This window comes from Micropterus salmoides, unplaced genomic scaffold (assembly GCF_014851395.1).
Source record: "Micropterus salmoides isolate LMB-PRFRI ecotype aquatic unplaced genomic scaffold, ASM1485139v1 Ms_hic_scaffold_14, whole genome shotgun sequence".
Lineage (NCBI taxonomy): Eukaryota > Metazoa > Chordata > Actinopteri > Centrarchiformes > Centrarchidae > Micropterus > Micropterus salmoides.
In genome coordinates this window covers 17,055,715-17,074,109 of record NW_024040485.1, presented here as the reverse complement: position 1 = coordinate 17,074,109, position 18,395 = coordinate 17,055,715, and the positions used below count along the sequence as shown (strand labels likewise).

Sequence of the window (18,395 nt, the reverse complement as noted above, 5' to 3'; positions counted from 1 at the left end):
GTCATTTCAGGGAGAGATGATCTTTCAGAGAATCCAGTAATGAATCGGATAGACTTTGTGAAGTCGAGTGCTGAAATGATGAGGGAAAAATCTAAAGGCTATACTGCCTGCACAAGATATTGGAAACTTCATGCCTCTCCATAAAATAGATGTATCAATTGAAACCAAGTGAAAGCCATGACCTTATATTGATTGCACCTATTAAATCCACTTCGGTCATGGAGAAGGCGTGTAGATAAAGAGGGCAATACAGCCTTCAGAAAACTGGAACAGAGATTGAACTAAATTTGTGGCAGGTTGCGATGCACTATCAGCCTGCAGCCCATGAAATACAGCTGAAATATATTGGGCAGGGTGACATTAGGTTGAAATAAGGCAGCAGCAAACCTGTCCTTACCTGTGACTTTTCTAATAAAACTACTATCAATCAGTATCATTTTAGGTTTATAAAGAAAAATATAATTAAATGTAGAGCGACAAACCAGGTTCTACCTTATTTTAATTGAGGGAGATGTTACAGATTTTTATATCCTCCAAGTTATGTTAAAATAGAGAAGTTGTTATGCCAAAAAAAAAATAAAAAGTGATGGTAACTCCTTGTATTTGAAACGACACTACACATTCTTTCTCTAGACTAATGATCTCGGAGTAAGAATCTTACCAAGCCAGAATTCATCCTCCAGGTTTCCAAAGCCGACCCGATAGTCACTCCACTTCCTGGAGAAGTCTGTCAGGCCATTCTGACGACGCTGGAAGACCTGAACACCAAAATATGATGAGACAAGATGAGAAAAATACATAACAGTGTTGTGATCACAAGGACATTCAGTATTATATTTGATCCAATAAAGTCCTTTCCTCCCGTCTCTCTTCCTCCTCTTTTGAACCTAACTGACACAGTTTCTTACATTAGCATTTATGTATTTATTTAAAATACAGATGAATCCTCAGATGAATCATAATGGTAAATATATAAATAATAGTAACGATAATAAATTAAACAATTCAAAATGTCAAAATCAGAATCAGCTTTTATTGCCAGGTATGTGTACACACATGAGGAATTTGACTCAGGATTGTACGTTGCTCACGATGTGCTCATACAAAAATACAAAATCACAATAATAAAAATAAAATAAAAACAGACACAGACTTCAATGAGACAACACAAATATACACACTATGAACAAAAACAATATAGACATATTGACAAATAGTGCAGTGAGCAGAGTGCAAAGGATGCAGGAGTATGTACATGTCGGAGGTGGATGTGATACACAGGTACATATACATGTACACATGTACACAGTGCAATGAAGCATAGTGCAAAGGATGCTAGAATAAATAAGTATAAGTAGTTTGTGCAGGAGTAATGACTTGAGGTAGGTGGATTGATATACAGTATCTACAATATAACAGTATGAACAGCACTGAAATAGAGAATGGTGAATAAATAATGTGTTAGCCAGTAAATAGGTGGCTGATTAGAGACAGAGTTACTGGATTATTGCACAATTGTTCCTGACACCGTGAGTCAAAAATCTGCTGTTCATCAGAGTGATGGCTTGTGGGAAGAAACCGCTCCTGAGTCTGTTGGACTCTGGAAATGTATAAGTCCTGAATGGAAGGCAGGTTGGCACCGATGATCTTTTCTGCAGTCCAGACTGTCCGTTGTAGTCTGCTCCTGTCCTTTTTTGGTGGCAGATCCAAACCAGACAGTGATGGACGTGCAGAGGACAGACTGGATGATGGCTGTGTAAAAGTGGATCAGCAGCTCCTTAGGCAGGTTGAGCTTCCTGAGCTGGTGAAGGAAGTACAACCTCTGCTGGGCCTTCTTAATGATGGAGTCAGTGTTGGGTTCCCACTTTAGGTCCTGGGATATAGTGGATCCCAGAAACCTGAAGGATTCCACAGCAGACACAGGGCTGTTGAGTATGGTGATGGGGGGCAGAGTGGGGGGGCTGCTCCTGAAGTCCACGATCATCTCCACAGTTTTGAGCGTGTTAAGCTCCAGGTTGTTCTGGCCGCACCAGAGAGCCAGCTGATCAACCTCCCGTCTGTAGGCCGACTCGTCACCGTCCCGGATGAGGCCGATGGTCGTTGTGTCGTCAGCGAACTTCAGGAGTTTGACAGATGGGTCCCCTGAGGTGCAGTCGTTGGTGTAGAGGAAGAAGAGCAGAGGGGAGAGCACGCACCCCTGGGGGCCGCCAGTGCTAATAGTCCGGGTGCTGGATGTGATGTTCCCCAGCCTCACCTGCTGACTCCTGTCAGTCAGGAAGTTTGTGATCCACTGACAGGTGGAGGCTGGCACAGTGAGTTGGGTGAGTTTGGTGCTGAGGATGTCCGGGATGATGGTGTTAAACGCCGAGCTGAAGTCCACGAACAGGATCCTTGCATATGTCCCTGGAGAGTCATGGTGTTGCAGGATGTGATGCAGTCCACTGACCTGTTAGCCCTGTAGGCAAACTGCAGGGGGTCCAGCAGGGGGCCTGTAATGTCCTTCAGGTGGGCCAACACCAGTCTTTCAAAGGACTTCATGACTACAGGGGACCGGGATGATTGTGGAGCGTTTGAAGCAGGAGGGAACTTCACACAGCTCCAGTGATCTGTTGAAGATCTGTGTGCTTGCCTGCACAGCTTTTCAGGCAGGATGGAGACACACAGTCGGGGCCAGGAGCCTTCCTGATCTTCTGCCTTTGGAAGAGCTGGCTCACGTCCTCTTGACAGATCATGAGGGGTCAGAGAGGGGGGTGACAGCTTGTCAGAGGGGGAAGGTGACTGTTTGAAGATGGTGTTGGAGTGGGGGAGAGGTATGACTGTGAGCTTTTCAAACCTACCATAAAAGCCATTCAGCTCGTCTGCCAGTTGTTGAGTACCAGCAGTGTTGGGGGATCATAGTAAGGTCAACAAGAACATACACATCATTTGCACATAAATGGCAAAAGTGCTATTAAAAGAAGGCGTTATCTTCACAGTGACTTACAATCCAGCCCCCTTCATCAGTGGTCATGTCACAGTACACCTGCACACCCTGGCTGGGGTCTCTGTTGATGTAAATGGTGTAGACGCCGCTCAGCGTCTCTCCATTCAGCAGGTGTTGGGCACAATTTTGAGGTGTTGCAAACAGACGACTCCCTGGAGAGAAGCAGAGGAGGTAGGTTATAATTTGCTTATTTGTTCCATCTTTCGACTTGAAATGATTCAGTTTGTAAAGATTTATGTAGACTGCATGGATATAACTTGAAATTATATAGTATTTTTTAAAGCTGCAGTAATTGATGTTTTTATTTCAACAATGGATTAAATTCTGTGAGGAATTTAAAATGAGTTTGTAGTGACGAACCCATAGACAATTATTTCCAGACAGCAGTGTTTTTACTTTACTGTTTTCATTAATTCTCACTGCTTTTATCAATCCTGTTTTCAGTCACAGTAGGCAGCTGTTTTAATTGAAAAAGCTCTTATAAACCGACTGTGGGTAACACCACCAAACAGACAAAGTTAGATGATGAACTAGTGGAGCATTTAGCTGTTATAGAGCATATATTTCCCTCAGGAGTTGGGGGAGCCCAAAACAGGGGTGGCATTAGCTCAGTCTGTTAGGACTTGGCTTGGAAACTGGTGGGTTGCTGGATCAAGTCCAGCCCGATCCATGCTGAAGATACCCGCTGAGCAAAGCCCTGAATGCCGAACTGCTCCCTGGGCACTGTACGATGGCAGCCCACTGCTCCTAAATAGGATGGGTTAAATGCAAAGAATAAATATCCCTTCCCCCTCCCTTTCAGAAATTTCCCCTACGGGGGATTAATAAAGTTATATCTTAGCGTTAAAAGTAGAGTCAATATTGACCTTCCATTCATCAGACATATGACTCCAAATGAATGCTAATGTTGCTCCGTGTCTGTTGGATCTGTAAGTGAGCATCTGTTTGTTATGAGGTTTTCTATGTCTTTATATGGTGATACTACCCCAATATTGTGTTTAGAGTTTGTTCTGCTGCCCCCAAGTGGCCTTAAATATCCATTAAAACAGTTTTAAATGAAAGTTACCTTGGTGGAAATTATGGATATTAATATGTTACTTTTGGCATGTTCATATAAATTTCAGGCAATCAGCAAATTCTTGACGCTTCCTAACCCTTGTTTGAGTGACATATCCAGCATCCAATTACACGCTGAGCACAAAGATTAGAGCACACTGTTGAGCTGTAGGATTGTAAACAGCCACCCTGCAGGTGCAGCCTAATGGGAAGTCTCTCTCACTATGCTACAGAGAGGGGAGATGAAAATTGTGCCTGACTTTGGGGACCCATTATTGTGCTCCTTTGGTTATGGTGACAGTAATGTGAAATGCAGTCCAGAAGGGAAAAAACTGTGGGGCCAAGAAAACTCACCCCGTTAGAATCTCTTTCCAGGCTTAAATAAAAGAACACAAATACATGTGACTGGATGTGTGTGTACTGTACCTGTGGTGAAGGTAGTGGAGACAACAGCGCTGGTGTCAAGTCCTCTTGCAGCCTGGAGCTTGACTGTGTACTCCGTGGTCTCAGCCAATCCCTCCAGTCGAATCCATGTGTCCTCTGCATCTAGGATCAGCTCCTACACACACACACACACACACACACACGACCAAATTCATTCACATACATGTTAAAAGATATTAGACAAAGAAAAGTGGTACCTGTGAAATTGCCTTCTATAAAAGTAATAATTGAATGTGTATTCAGTAAAAACCTCAGGGTTAAAACTAAATTATATTAGAATCCCCATAAGTCACTGATAAAACACTGCATTGAGCTTGTGAGTTTTACAAAGAGCGCTGGGAACAAAGAAACCTTGAATATATTTGATGGCCTGCTTTGCACTGCAGTAGCCCAAAATTCTCAAACTAGCCGTACAAATTTAAAAAAAGGATATTCGGTTAGTTTAAACCAACAGTATGTAATTTCTGCTACTAGGGGTCTGTCACATCAAAACAATTACAGAAGTTGTACATCTTGAAATAGCGTGGGATTATGGGACTTGTTGTCTTCATTCTTTTTTTTTTTCTGTTATTTTTTTTTGTGCCAGACAGATTTTACTTTAACAAGAGAGTATTAAAATACTCCTTTGTCTGTTTTATTATTTATTTAATTATGTATTGATTTGTCACCGGGCCGGACAGGGGGGCAGACACGGGGATGGGGGGGCACAAACAGACAGCACAGAGAAAGGACAACACCTGTAAGAGAAGGGGGAAAGGGGGATGGAGGGTGGGGACAACAGGGAAAAGCTGTGGGAAACACCAATTGCAGAAAGCAACGAAACCTGCAATAGAACAGAGAGGGGGGCTTGGGGAGGAGAAAAACAACAACAACAAACAAACACAAACAAAAAAACAATAAAAATAATAATAATAGTAAAAGACAACCAGCCGAACAGCAGCAATGAACAGCTGACATATTAAGACAACTAAGAGAACAATGAAAACAAGAAACAGTCACACACACTAAATAAGCAACACAACACAGCTGGAATAATAATTAATTTAAATAAGTAACTGAAAGAAAGGCGTCAGGAATAATTCTACCAGGGACAACCTAAATTTGTTTGTGTCTGTGTGTGGGTGAATGTGTCTGTATGTGTGTGTGTACATGTGTGTGCGCATAAGCCTGTTAAAGAATGTAGTTGTTAGTGAGAGTGGGACGCCACGACTGTAACAGGCAGGCAAGAACCCCAGTAGCCAATAGGGGTGGGAGAAATAAAAAGAATAAATCAAAAAAAAAAAACTAAAAAAAAAACAAAGACTCCCAGATGCACTGCGATGCAAACGCAGAAGACCCCGACCCAAATGCCAGTTGACAACGTAATGCCGAGCGAACGCAAAAAGCGTAACCCGCGGAAGAGCAGCGCCCGGACCGACCGCGGCGCGCACACAACATAGACCAGTGCTCCCCCCCATCCAGCACCCCACCGCCGCGCAGCAAACAACCAAAATGCCCAAATGCCACGCAATCATCAACACCAATGCACAAGTGACGAGCCCAACGCGCACACTGCGCGAGCACGGCGACACCATGCCCAGCAGCCCCCCGCGAATACCGCGTGCGAGGTCGGGCAAACGAGAGAGAGCAAACGGAACAACACGACAGCGAAAGCCAGCGGAGAGAACACCAGCAGCAAGTCCCAGCCCGGCAGCAAACGCGCCGCACAGGCCACCGCTGGAAAAAACTAAGGCCGCCGGCGCCAGCCGACATCCCCCATGCCCAGCACGCCCCCCGGCCGCCGTGCAACACCAGCCAAACCAGCAACGAGGCAAAATCAACTAGCTCAGCTGCATGCCACCAACAACCCACCCTCCCGTCAAGGGCCGAGAACTCCAGGCACAAACCCAGAACAAACCGGAGCACAGCCCTGCCCCGCACCCACACTGCACATCCTAACTAACTAAAACTAACTATATACCTCAGTATCCAGAGGGGTCCAACAACTGGCCGACAGAGAAATGGGCAAGCAGGGATCCGAGGCCAACGAAGCAAAACAGGGACGCAAACAGGTCCCTCCAAGCCAACGAGGAGTTGTCTTCATTCTTAAATAACCACTATTGCCGATGAAAGTCTATCTGATGTGACGCAGGCAAAAATCATGTTCACGGACAAGGTGATGTATCAAATAAATTTTATTCAAGTTTACTTCCTTTCTCACTCTGACGTATCTCATGCTTCCCCTGGAAGTTATAGCAACTATATGTTGCCAATGACAGGCAACCAAAGGAAACACACCGTTACATTACATTTATGCATTTAGCTGACACTTATCCAAAGCAACTTAAAATTGCTATATATATCAGAGGCAGCACACCTCTTGAGAAACTAGGGCAGGGGTCTTCAATTAAAATTCAAAGAGCTCCAGTTAGAGAAAATTTCACGAAGCAAAGGTCCAGAACATTAACTTGCGTTATCATTCAGTAGCCTACCATAACGTATAGCCAAGTCTTATCAGCATATGTTTTTAGTCAACAACTGACAAATGTCAAATCCACAGACTGTATATAAAGGTCAAATCAGACACTATTTTCACATAAACTGAAGGGATAATAACTAATCTAATAACAAATTCAAAATTTAAGTAATCTAATGGCTGCAATTAAAAAAAGTTTTTGTAAATGTGCATCTTAAAAGAAATTTTATTTGTTGCTCAATTTTTGAAAAAATAATAAAAACTAACTTTGAGGGATTGAAGTTGAGTCTCAACCAATTTTATAATTAACATTCAACACATCTCTCAACAGCTTTAATGCCTCCTCTTCTCTTTCATTCCCTCTTATACACTTTCCTACTTTCTCTTGTTCAGTGAGAAACGTGATCTGGACCGTGGTATGCCTATTAGTGACCTCTGAACTAGGGGTTAGGTGTCTTGCTCAGGGACACATTGGTGGACGTGTGGGAGTCGGGAGTTGAACCCAGATCTCTCACACCAAACATGCGTCTTATCCACTGCCCCATCACCACCCACTGAATAAAACTACAAAATTACAAAACTACGTAATTCTCAGCACAAACTTTAGGCTTGCAGCAGTTCTTTTCAGTGTACAGTTCATTTGGAATTTTTCTACATAAATCTTTTATTTGAAAGTATAAAGAATAATTTATAATCTTGTACCTGATGTTTTGTTTTGCTTTCTGTAAAACATCGGTGTCTTGTAATCCCATATGGGATGGGCTATGCCTTGCATGACACAGAAATATAAACTAACCAACTATTAGGGCTGCAACTAACGATTTTCACAATTAATCATTAATCATTTAGTCTATAAAATGTCAACAAGTTGTGAAAGTTTCTCATCACAATTTCTCAGACCCCAAAGTTACTCTTTAAATTTCTTGTTTTGCCCAACCAGCAGTTCCAAGCCCAAAGACTCTTTGTTTATATCATAAGTGATAAAGAAAAGCAGCAAATCTTTCACATGTGAAAAGTGAGTAATGCCATAGAAGATACAAAAGGAGAGATGCTGAGAAGCGAGAAAAGAGAAGGGTATACGGGTGGGGGCGGGAGAAGAACGGGGGGTCAACTAGACAGAGGGAAGGAGATAAAAGACTCAGCCAAGCTGAGAAGCTACTAAGCAATCAGGAAACAAACATTTCTATTTTTGGTAAAGGAGTCATGACAGTACAGAACAAAGTTACCTCCCTTTTGTTTTTGACAAATCCTCTTTTATTGATCACGTCATAAGGAGAGTACTTTCTGTGACATCCCATTCTTAGATGAGAAATCAGTCCACACTCAGTTGATTAACAGAAATGTGAACTCGTCTATGCATGTATTTGTGTTCTTGTGTGTTACAGTTTGCCCTGCGTACACATTAAATATGAACAAGTAAAAAATGAAATATTCAGTCAGTTTGGGGCGGGGGGGGAATCACATATCCAGGCAATGTGTCCATGTGAATTATGCAGGGAAGCAGCTGGTAAATGGTGTCTGTCTCTGAGGTTGTGACATTTTCCCACCAGGTTTTCAGGGTCAAGATAAGATTTTTATTGCAAGCAAAACTTATCAAGGACAACACATACCTTCATACATTCGCTATTGATTCCTTGGTTGAGTGGTTGGATGTTTGGTGGATGCGTATTTACACTTGTGTTTGTGTGTGAATGGGGAGATTTCTCACTCCAGGCATGAACAAAAAATTATACATGCATTTACAAAGTATTTAGTTAATCTTAATTAGATAAGAAATTAATCTCTCAACTACTCCGCTTAAATTAAGTCCATTATCTGTAAGAATGGAAGCTGGCTGAACAGCTGTAAGCTCACCAACATCCAGTTAGATTACAAGTAACGCTGACGCATATTTTCAGCCAAGCCAGACCTCAAGCACAGACAGCCTAAAGAAACTCTCATAAGGAGCACTTCAATCCGCAGCAATCATTTCTGCTCAGAGCATGAGTGGTATGACTCATTTGTTGTTGAACAAATTCAAAATGTTGCACTTGTTGAGGCAGCTCACTGTGGTGAACGCAGATTTGAATACAAGCTAAAATAATATGATAAAAAGTTGGTGAGAAGACTAAAACATGAAATATATTTTTAAATCTTCCAAGTGGGTTTGCAAGATCTTCCAGCTTTTTACCTCTCTTTATATTTAATGCATCAATTTAATAAGAAATGACTCTATGTCATTAACAGTACTTTATGTAATTAACAACAAGGAACCTACATGTAAGCAGTGAACTGAAATCACAATCAGTCAGTATTTTTCAAGTCAAAAATAATATCAAAGTGATTGTAAAAATGCAAATGTATTGTTAATAATTTTTATAATCAGCCCATCACGACAGGTGAATGACAGACAAAGTAAACTAATTTAGGCTGGAAACGGTAGCTTACTAGCTATGGGCCAATAGGGTTTTGTTTGCAGTGAAGACAACACCAACATCAAGACTGACCGATGTAACACTAGCAGCTAATTTTGAAACCTGTTTAATTATGGTGACCGTACGTCCTCTTTTTCGGAGCTAAAAAATGGGCCTGGCCAGGATTTCTAAATTGCCCAAAATGTCCGAGATTTGGCTTTTGCTTTCCACAGTCGGTATTCATTGTGTTTTTTTGCATTGCCATGACCAGTAACCTTACAGGCACTTATACATTTTACTCTTTCGTGTACCGGTCAGTGTCAAAAAGGTGCTAGCAATCTAGAACTCAAATGTAAGCCATATTAAAGTTCAATACCCCCAACCACCCCCCTACAAATTGCCACGGTGCCACCAATTCCTTGAATACCCCCTGAGCCCCAACCTTCCACCCACTGCGGGTGTCTGTCTGCCTCTTGCCCCTACTGCCCTGTTTTTTGAAAACCAAAGTATAGTCACCCTATTTTAATGTGAGGCAGCTAAGCAGTTAGTTAGCTATCTAACCTGCAAGCTGACGTTGGCAGTGCACTTTCCTGCGGTGGATGTTTGTCTGGTCTCTCATTCAGCAACCCAAAGTGCAACACAAGATGTGTGTGTCCTTGTTTGTAAGCTTGAAAGTTAAGCTAAGTTTATTTGTAAGTTAAATCAGGGGGCGTATTTAGCAGGGAATCTAATGTGGGTGGTTGTTAAAAGTCTGTGGCTCCTGTGTTGTGCAGCAGGCTGTTTGGTTGTTAGTGAGTATGACTGTCTGCCTCTGATAGAACAGAAGAGGACAATTTGATTGGTTGTATGAAATAAATTTCATCATTCATAGTAAAACAGAGCGCGTAATGAAACTGAATTAAATATTAATTTCTCCCTTTTGGGTACTGATTTGTATGCTCTATGTTTATGTATTAGGCAGATATGTATGCTGTAGAAATTTCAGTCTGACTTAACATGCAAATGTATGCAGAGTCTTAAAAATGGCATACAACATGCTGATTTCACTTGTATGTAAAAGCCTTAATATTTCTGGACAAATGTTTCTTTAGAAACAAAGCACTGTTTTGTAGTAAAAATGAAAAGGCAGAATTTGGGATCAACAGAATGAAGAAAGGAATCGTTTCAAGAACAATACAAATGAAGTCTGTTTGCATTAGTAGTACGTGAAAGCTGAAAAATAGGATCATCTCAAGTGTTACTTTTACATTCTTTGTGCATGAGTGACACCCGATGGTCACCACACAGCAGTACTGCACATTCAGGGTCAGACTGTGTGTGTGTGTTTTGACTGTTGATAAGAACATGCCACTACAGTGGGCATTGAAGAAGACAGTCTGTGTGCATGTGGTTGCGTGTGTGTTTGTGTGTCAGACATCCAATTTCCAATAAAATGGAGTCTTTTGCAGGGCATCATGGGAAATGGTTCTAGTCAATTTGTTAACAAGCGGATTTGGGGGTGGTGTTCCACAAAGGTCTTATGAATGTGCTTTATTACTATTACTCAGCCACATCAAAAAGTTTAATCAAAATAAACAATGTCTCTACTGAGACACATAAAAAGTAATATTACTATTAGACAGGCAATTTCACTGCGTAGTTCCCTAATGTGGGTTTCAATCTGTGTGTGTCCCCAAACGCTCACACGCTCCACATCAAGGGATTACATGATTGAAAGATAAAATTAGAATTTTGAAGTGCTTGTCATAAAGTTGTGATTCTGCAATAATTTCCTCTTCCTGAACAATGTTCAACTCTGGTATGATAAGTTGATTAAACTGGGAGCATTTTCTACTTTCTAAATCCGAGAAGGGGTTTCAATATGTTGTACAATATCTGCAGAATTAAGTTTCTATTTTCAGGTGTGTGGATTAACAAAAATACAGTTTATCTCCCTGACACAGTAAGTTTGCTGTAGCATGGGTACTCAACAGGATTTCTAGAACCACAAGATATGGAAACACAATTTGGCTGCAGATAAAATAGATACATGGAATTACAGTACATAGGATGTCAACAGTTCGTATGTGTATATCTGTGTATGTGTGTAAGAGACAGAGTGGAGACAAGACCTCATGCCTTGTGCGCTACATACTTTTCGGCTGCCGTCAGCTGACTTGTAGGTGAGCATGTAGTTGTCAATTTCTGCGATTGGCGGCTGCCAGGAGATGAGAGCGCTGCGATGATTCACCTCACTGGCTGTAAGGTTCAGGGGCGCGTCCATGGCTGCCAGAAAGAGAGAAAGATATCAACTTTTTAATTTTCAGAATGTTTTCTACTTCTACAACTTAGTTTAATTCTGGAGGAATGTATGTGGGACGCAGGGCTGCTGAGGGGGCCGCGGCAGCCCCTAAAACCAGGCATTATAAAAACATCAACTAATAAAAAAGTGAGATGCAGACTCACAGCAGAGAGTGAGAGAGAGGACGAGAGAAACAGAGAGGGGAGGGGGTGGACAAGTGAGAGAGATGGAGTGTGCGAATATGGACGTGTAAGTGTCGACCTGATATCAAAACTGTTAACAATGACAGACTTTCTTTGAAAGTAAGAAAAAAGCTGGAGAAAATTTCACAGGTACCATTTTTAGAAACTCAGTGAGTTACTGTACAAGTGAGTGTGCCATCCATCACTCCTTTGCTTGAGTGACTGACAGAACTGCCTGTTGCAGGTGGGCAAAGAAACCATATTGGTCCATTTGGATTCTTTCGCTTTTGTGTGGTCTGAATCCTTTTTAACACTGCACACTGAGAAAAAAAAAACTCACTCCAGCACAAAGTATCTTTGGGCAAAAAAACATATAATTTCTCATTACATGATGACATTTTAAAGTGTGAGGTTACTGCTGGGGTAATCAGGCAGAAACTGTTTTGTTACTTTGCCGAAATTGTTCAGCGTGTGAGGGAGGTTTCACAGTTGTCCCAAAAATTGATTTTATAGCTGATATAGCTCAGGACTTACAGAAATTATGAAAGTGCAGAATCAGAGTCAACTGAAGAATTTATGTTTTTGCATTCCTCACATTAGGTCAACTCAATTAAGGCAGAGGTGTCTCTGGCCAAGTGCACTTTGTGCTGCTCTGCTGAGAGTGTTCTCACTGCATAAAAGGCAAAACGCACCGAATTTATTTGAATGTTTTCTTTGAAATCTCATCAAGGACACCCGCTCGCACATTATTCTTATTCCATGTTTCTGGAAAAGGCTAACCAGTTTAATAATTCACATACACATGCTCATGCTGTAGACACACATGTACACACGCACGCACACATGCATCATGTAATAAGGATTTGGATGCGTCATGCACAAAAAATTCTGAAATAGTGTACTTTTACAAAATGTAACAATGTTTTATTACTTCTTGTGGTTATAATTTTCAAGGTTACTAGTACTGTCTTTTATTGTATTTATTTATTTATTATCTTCCAAGTTAAGAACATGCATCGTACAAGTATTTCATTAAATAAATTATCAAAGAGGTTTTATACATGGCAATAAAGTGAACTGAATTCAAGGTCTGGTGTCTGCAGGCTTTTGATCAACTAATAGTTAATGAAGACAAGCCGTGGCTGACTTAGTATTGGGAGAGAAGTACAAGGCAATAATGTCAGCAGCAGCAACATAATCAGAGCTAGTGCAGGCAGTAGAAGTTAGGCCTTAAAGATATAAATTAACAACCGGTAATTTAGATCCACAATTGACCGAAAGATAATCTACAGGGTGGTACATTTATCAGTCTGTCTATGCAAACACACATCAACACACACCTGTATGGGGCTGACTGGCCAGGTTTTCAATCTCTGGACAGACCTAGCAGTAGATGAAGCAAACCTCTTAACTAAACTTCAGATGCTAAGATTATATAAACTTGTCTAGTTTATTTAATCCATTAGGCCAATACTGCTGAAGGCCATCTTTTAAAGGACTTCATTATTTTGCCACTTTTTGTCACTAGGACCACACGTGTGCTGCTGTCATCAATCAGAATCAAGACTTAAAGGATCAGGCTGACCCTGTGCAAGATGGTGTGTTATCTCAATATTTCTTTGGATTTTTGAATGTTTTTTTTTGACAGTGCAGCGAGAGACAGGAAATACTTGGTGATGACACGTGACAAATGTTCCCTGAATGACAGAGAACTTGGGCAGTGGAGGGGGAGAGGTAGCGTGTTAACAGGGTATATTTTCTATTTAAAGTAGCTTATTTCTTATTTCACCATTTTAATTTACCTCTTTCTGTCTCTCTCCCCTGTATGTGTCTGCTCTGCTGACTTTCCCCTTCAGCAGTATGTTTTATAAAGTCATTGAAAAGACACAATTCGTCCTCTGGGTTTTTCCACCCGCGATTCCGTTTACAGCAGCAGGTGTGCCACATGTGGAGGAGGCTTGTTAATGAGCTTGCTAACGAATGACATCTGCACTGGTGTGTTCACCGTTGCTTTACCTGGTCCGTGATTATAAAAAATCCACAGTGTCTGGAACTTGTAATATAATAAATAACAACTCTGTATGTGTTTCTCTGCAAAATGCAGAAATAGGCCACTAGATATACTTGGGCAGCCGTTAATATACCTGGGCGACCCGTCCAAGTAAACACTGAGGGGCATTGCCATGTCATTGTAAGCATCCGGTCTTAAACCACTTGACCATCAGGACCCCCATTACTACCCATTACTACCGTTTATTGTATAGATGTAAATCTGTAACAACTCAAGGCAAAAGAAATGTTCCAAAAACTCTGTATTTTCTTTTAGCAAATGCTACTCAAACTGGGACTATTTAACATTTGTGGATTAATACACATTTGGTGTACTAGTAAGTACTTAAAAAAGCAGGAAGGTTTATGTGGGATCTGACTCAAAATAAACTAGAGTGCCCACATTAAGTGTAATGACGGAACAAGTCATCCAGTGCAACGTTGTGGCTGAATGAGGTGCTAATAGTTTTTGGACAACAGTGTAGGTCTATGACGAGCTACACAGGGACTATGGTAGAATAAACAGATTTTTGGTTTGGTCTTTCCATGATTTCTTGATAATAAGAAAATGATTGTAAGATTCATGCTTATCCTAATGCGTGAAAACCAATAACATGCTAGAAAATTTGGTCCTCAATAAAGGATAGCAGCTGGAAACTAAACGGATAAGAGATGAGTGCCATAAAATGAAAATGAAAATGTGTCTTGTAGATATCTTGTAGATACTTTCTAAGCAATTAAAAGAAAATATATCCAAGGGAAAGCACAGGTAAATCATAAGAAAACACTAACAATGGGAAATTCTTGCACATAGGGCTGGGCAATAAATCAATAATGTTGTGAACCAACAGTGTGGATTTGTGCATTTTATATCAAATAAATTTTGACTACTCCAAATTCTTTCTCTCTCCCTGGGAGAAAGAAAGGGAGGGGGGCGATATCAACTCAGACAGCCGAAGTGACTCCAAGGAAGAGGTGAAAGGTTTCTCTCCCTAAGTGCTGTTTCTGGGCAGTCTGATCATAAAACTGGCCACCTTTGGCAGCAGCCGTGATAAGCCTCGGCGCCTGACTGTTAAAATGACAAAGAAACACTGACCAGAGATTAGCGTTCTCATGAACAGCCTATCAAAACTCTTCGTAAGAGAGGGCAGGAAACCCTAAACTGCCCCCCCACACATGTAACCATGGCAACTGACCTTGCTCTTTGTTTAATTACCTCACATCAAAGGATATTCTCCTCTTCACGCCCAGGTGTGAGGAACTCCAGGACACCCAGGACAGCTCTAAATTCCTTTGTGTAAACAGAGCATTGTCTCCTCAAGACTCAAAAATTACCTTGTTTAATTACATTTTTCAGTCACTCAACTAGGTCTCCCCATTCCATTTGAGTAGTTATGTTACCATGTTGTTGTAGTTGCTATTTTTGAAAAGAATCTAAATAAGTGAATTTTGCAGTGTTGTAATTTTCGGCAAGGTCACTTTATTCATTTTATTTGTAACCAATGCTTTGTTCACAACACTTTCTGACACTTCCATTAGAAATGATGATAAAGAAATGTCATCCTATACTCTGTTAATTTTCCAGCTCAAATTTAAGGTTAAAAATGACTAAATTCACGCCAGCAGTAACAAAGGATGACCAAACCTCTGACCCGAGCCAGGGTTGGCCCCCACTGCAAGTTTCTTCAATAAGCCGACAAAAGACGGACCTCCGGAGCAATTCCCTGGCAGAGAAAGCGGCCGGCCGACGGTTTTAAGCTGTCCTAACCGAGAACGCACGGATCTATGCCAGTGTGAGGCCGTTGACCTGCACCCGGCTGGGCGAAGCGACACGCAGTAAGACCAAATCCCTGCATTCTGTGATCAGTGATGTCCCATAGTCTATTAGTCCAGTACATTTAATCCTTGAAACTCCTAGACCGAACCGAATTATCATCTAATTGCGTTCATTAGCTGCCGTATGAGTCAAATGCTCCCCACAATAGAACTCCACCTCCTCATTGTTTAGCCATTGTTTATTTCTTTGATGTATATAACCGCATTTTTATATCACCTTGGTTAGTTAATAAACTCCACTGTAATGAAGGAATTGTGTGTATTGCCTATCTCCAAGTCCCTGCCAAGAGAATTTACCCCTTCGATATGAGACTGACTGACTGATTTAAGATAACTGAGCAATTGTTAACTAACTGATCACTAGTGAATAATTGTCTAATTATTAGCCATACTCAGGGAATCCCGAGGCCTTGGGCAAACGGAATATCGGGTGGTGCCCCGCGAGGGATTTATGAATTAATATTTTCTGAATATTAGAATTCATAATTTGGTATTAATTCTCATAAATTTATTTAAACAATGTAGACATGCTACAATAATTATCGCAATACAATTTTCCTCAATAACAATAACAAATGTTCAATATATCGTCAATAAATGTTTGATTTCATTTGGATCACAAACAAATTAGCACGTAATTTTTCTAATAAGTTGAGGAAAAGGGACTGAAACAAGATTTACTAATCATAATTTCTGAAAAAAGATTATATCATAATTGTTTTGAATGTTCTACCTCAGATATGTGAAGTGATCCACTGTCTGGCATCAAGCGTTTGTCACATTCTGACCCTAAAGAAAAGCTTTAACCACATAATTAATATAAAAACCTGCCTTTAAACTTAAAATAAAAACTGATTTAACATTACTGTGATATTGATATGGAATGAAATGTTTTTATTGTGATAAAATTGTTAGCCATATCGCCCAGTTGCACATATACTGTAAATGTATTCCATGAGGTGGGTAAAATCCCCACAGGACTAAGTAAGAAGAGCAGCGAGACACCTTTCCATGTTTAGTCACAAGAGTATCACAGCCTCAAAAGCATTCAAGCACTTGATCAGCAAGCCCACCCAAATTTTACCCCACATTACATCACACCCATCCAAGTCCCCGCTTTAAACATGGCCTGATTATAGTGTCTTTGTTGATACTTGAAACTCATCACAAGGAGACTCACCTTAATTTCCCCACCTTACATCACCCTTTTTTGAGTCAATATCTGATCTTTCGACATAGTAGCAGAAGAAGTGACACGCTGTAAACTCATTTTTGTGTGTGATAGAAAAATGGATGACCTTCTACTCGGAAAATCAGTTTCCTGGAGTTACATCATGACTCTGGGGCACATCGTCAGCAAGTCGCCCAACAGCGCTCTGTGTAAGGGAAGCGGGGGCGCTGAAAGTGCTGCGCTTTGTGTGCTCGGCAATCCGACGTCACCACTGTGAATATGAGATAAAGATATCTAATACATGGCTGTCTCTTTTTGTGATTCTCTGTGTTCAGCTCTCTCTGGCTTTTCTTTCTTTTGTTTTCCTTCCATTCTTCCCTTGATAGTGAAACGAACACGGGCTTCTATAAACAGCCTGAACTTTTCACTTCTCCTGAGGACTCGAGGGGGCCAAAGGCTTAACTGTTCGCTACACATCTAACCCTAAATTGAACCCAGACCACACACAACTCTGCACGCACAAAGAAAAATGTACAACATCCCCTCCACACACACTCTCCTATCGTTTAATTCCTTGTGTGTGCACATATGGAAAGCTCAATGACAGCTTAGTAATTAACAGCATGTACTCGCCTTGATATCCTCCTGAAAGATGTGGGGTGCCTTCTCTCTGAGACAGTGATGGGCAGATCCACATTGTGTGACATGGGGATTGAGAGAAAGGGTGGGCAGAGTGTTTTAAGAGACTGAGTAGTAGTTTGAGATAAACATAGCACATTGCAGATTGCGCTAAAGTCCATGGGACGTTCCAATCTCTTCCTCTCCCTTCACCTTCTTGTCTTTATTGACCTCATCTGCATCTTGCTTCTGCTTTTTACTCCTCCTCCTTCATCTCTTTCCTCCTATCCCCACATCAACCTGGGCTCTTCCACTCCTTCACTCTATTTCTTATCTCCAGTTGTGCTTCTGTTTGTCTCTTCTGCTTCTCTTCCTATCCTTTGTCCACCTCCTTCTTTCCTCCTTATCTGACAGGCTGCCATTATAACTCAACGTGCCGGAGAGTGAACAGAGTTTATCTTTTGTTCCTGTCTTCCTCTTGGCTTGATGAACACTGTTGCTGCATCATGTGTGCATGGGGGATTGATGAGAGAAAGAAGAGGCGGGAGGGGAGTTTTCAATTCATAGAAATGGAGGGGCTTCAACCACCCTCATTATGTCTTTGTAGTCTTTATTCATTTTTTCTCTTCGTTGTCCAGTTAAATCCGTCTCCTTGTTCTTTTCTCTGTCACTTGCTCCCTCTAATTAAACTTTGCATGGAGTGTGCCCATGCAGGTGAGCAGGTGTCGTCTGAGCTCCTGGCAGCTCTGAAGCTCTATCTTCAGATGTGGAGTTTTGAACAATGGAATTGAGATGAATAGGTTTGGCCACATCTAATGTCTCATTAACACACGGTGTAAACAATGCGAGGGAAAAAAATAAACACTCACACACACACACAAACACACAGAGAAGCAGATGGGTATAGGCGGCACGGGCAGCAGCAAT

At 41.3% G+C, this 18,395-nt stretch overlaps 1 protein-coding gene across 2 annotated transcripts in view; it reads right to left on the bottom strand.

The window, feature by feature from the left end:
- The window catches only part of tnr (tenascin R (restrictin, janusin)), a 208,595-nt gene that overhangs the window by 11,906 nt on the left and 178,294 nt on the right, over positions 1-18,395 (bottom strand). For both annotated transcript variants that reach the window (XM_038718059.1, XM_038718060.1), the window contains 4 exons: positions 11,466-11,596; positions 4,466-4,598; positions 2,984-3,135; positions 662-758 (listed from right to left, as the gene is read on the bottom strand). In XM_038718059.1, the coding sequence (XP_038573987.1) occupies positions 662-758; positions 2,984-3,135; positions 4,466-4,598; positions 11,466-11,596 (513 nt within the window). The remainder of the gene's footprint in view (positions 1-661; positions 759-2,983; positions 3,136-4,465; positions 4,599-11,465; positions 11,597-18,395) is intronic.